General features: G+C 41.0%; 1 protein-coding gene across 1 annotated transcript; it reads right to left on the bottom strand.

Moving 5' to 3' along the window:
* Positions 1–1,202: 1,202 nt before the first annotated feature.
* LOC145493658 (uncharacterized) lies at positions 1,203–1,787 on the bottom strand. The gene has a single exon (XM_081473135.1). It carries the CDS (start codon positions 1,785–1,787, stop codon positions 1,203–1,205), a length of 585 nt encoding a protein of 194 aa, XP_081329261.1.
* Between the last annotated feature and the right edge of the window lie 481 nt (positions 1,788–2,268).

Below are 2,268 nucleotides of genomic sequence, written 5' to 3'. Positions count from 1 at the left end.
CCTTGGCTTGAATAAGTCAGTAGCTACAAAATCAAACACCAGGTTGACAAATTCAGCAAAGCTTGATGATGAGGACCATGAGGAAGAATCAGAGCCAATTATTCACAATGAAGGACTCTCCAGTAGTCAAGTAGAAGTCATCGAAATGCCGTTTTCCAGCCAAATAATTTCTCAGGCCCAAATCACATTTGACATTGTGAGAAACACCATTGCAGGTGATCCTAAGATGGTCAAGAAAGTCTATGACAAAGTGTGCTATCTGAGACGAAAAGAAAAGCAGATGGTATTACTGTGAAAGGAACACAAACCATTGTTGAGCAGAACAGAAGCATGGGTTAACAGCATAACTGAAGTGGAATCTGAGTCTGCTGTCACTAACCGCCAACCAAGAGCGAAATGGAATAAGCCAGATGAGAAGTACATTGAAATCTTCTTTGGAATATATTCTGTGCACCCACACAAAGAAGAACTGAAGTCATTATTCCACTCAAACAACGGCCTCAAGGAAATCCTTAACAGAAACGACGGTGACTTTAAGCACTGCTACAAGAAAGTGAAATACTTTCTCAAGAAAGGGGGGCCGACAAATAGAGACAAGGAAAGGACATTAAAAATTGGTAAAAAGGAATTAAATGGTTGTCACTGGCTAAAAATATGGTTATCGGACGTTTCGGCCACTACTGTTGCCTTCTTCAGCAAAAGATGGAAAATGCAAATGTTAAACAGCGTCCTGCTAGAATATGTAAAAGATGTGTGATAAAACTAAATGAGCAATAGTCTCTAGAGTATTCTTAATGAGTGTAAAAATTCTTAATGCCATTGTACACGTTCGGTAGCGCTATGTGTTCGTTTGTAGCGTTCCTGTCTCGCACGGAATGCCAAGCTTCAAGAATTAGTCTTTGTTTCCATACTGATGATCTGTCGACAATTTCAACGTTCTCCAAATCTATTTGGTGACCGTTGAGCATATGGTGTTTGGCCAATAAAGAGTTTTTGTCCAATGTTGCTATAGCCTTTGCGTGTTCTTTCATACGTGTTTTTAATGCGTGTGATGACTGACCAACATAAACACAGTCACAATCTTTACATTTGATCTTGTAAACAATGCCTCTGTAAGCCTCTTTCTCGATCTTGTCTTTAGGTTTTTTGAGTATGTTTGAGATGGTACGAATAGGTTTATGGGCGACCTTGATATTGAAACCTCAAAGAACGTTTGCGACTCTTTCGGAGAAACCTTTGGCGTAGGGGAGGATGACAAAACCACGATGGTCGGTATCATTCGTTTCTTGTTGCCTACTCCGTTGGCGGCCATTGTGAATGAAATTTGCAGGGTAGTTATTAGTGGCAAGGGCTTTTGTTACTCGTTTAGTTTCCCGTGAAACTTCCTCCTCCATGGAAGGAATGTTCCTTGCGCGATCCATGAGAGTGCGCACAACCAAGTGTTTATGCTGAGGATGGTGGTGTGATTTGAAATCAAGGTAACGGTCGGTGTTAGTAGCTTTCCTGTAAACAGACACAGCGATCAAGCCATCTTCTTGTCTGGTTGTCTTTGTGTCGAGAAAGGCAATGGAACCTTCTGATTCTATCTCGATTGTAAATTTGATGTGATGGTTGATGGAATTGAGATGTGAGTGGAATTCATCTACGTGCTCTCTTTTAACACATACGTGGCCGTCATCTACGTATCTAAACCACCATTTAGGAGGGTTAGGGGTCGATGAGAGAGCCTTTTCTTCGACATGTTCCATGACGAGATTAGCCAAGATGGCGCTGACTGGGGATCGCATCGGACAACTGAAAATTGGTTGGTAATGGTTGCCTTGGAATATGAAGAAATTGTTGTCGAGGACAAACTGTAGAAGTGTCATGATATTTTGGATAGACAGGTTGGTTCTTTCCGGTAGTGATTGGTCAAAGTACAGTCTCTCTTTAACCACTTCAATTGCTAGGTGGGTTGGAATGCAAGTAAACAGTGACACGACGTCAAAAGATACTAGAATCTCGTCGGGATCTACTGACAAGGTGCAGATCTTTTCGACGAAAGATGCACTGTTTTTGACTGTGTATTCATTATTCTGAAGTGGCGACAAGAATACTCTAGAGACTATTGCTCATTTAGTTTTATCACACATCTTTTACATATTCTAGCAAGATGCCGTTTAACATTTGCATTTTCCATCTTTTGCTGAAGAAGGCAACAGTAGTGGCCGAAACGTCCGATAACCATATTTTTAGCCAGTGACAACCATTTAATTCCTTTTTACCAAT

Source organism: Orbicella franksi, chromosome 7, assembly GCF_964199315.1.
Source record: "Orbicella franksi chromosome 7, jaOrbFran1.1, whole genome shotgun sequence".
Taxonomy (NCBI): domain Eukaryota; kingdom Metazoa; phylum Cnidaria; class Anthozoa; order Scleractinia; family Merulinidae; genus Orbicella; species Orbicella franksi.
The sequence above is the reverse complement of the archived record's forward strand: the minus strand, read 5'-3'. Positions and strand labels throughout refer to the sequence as shown.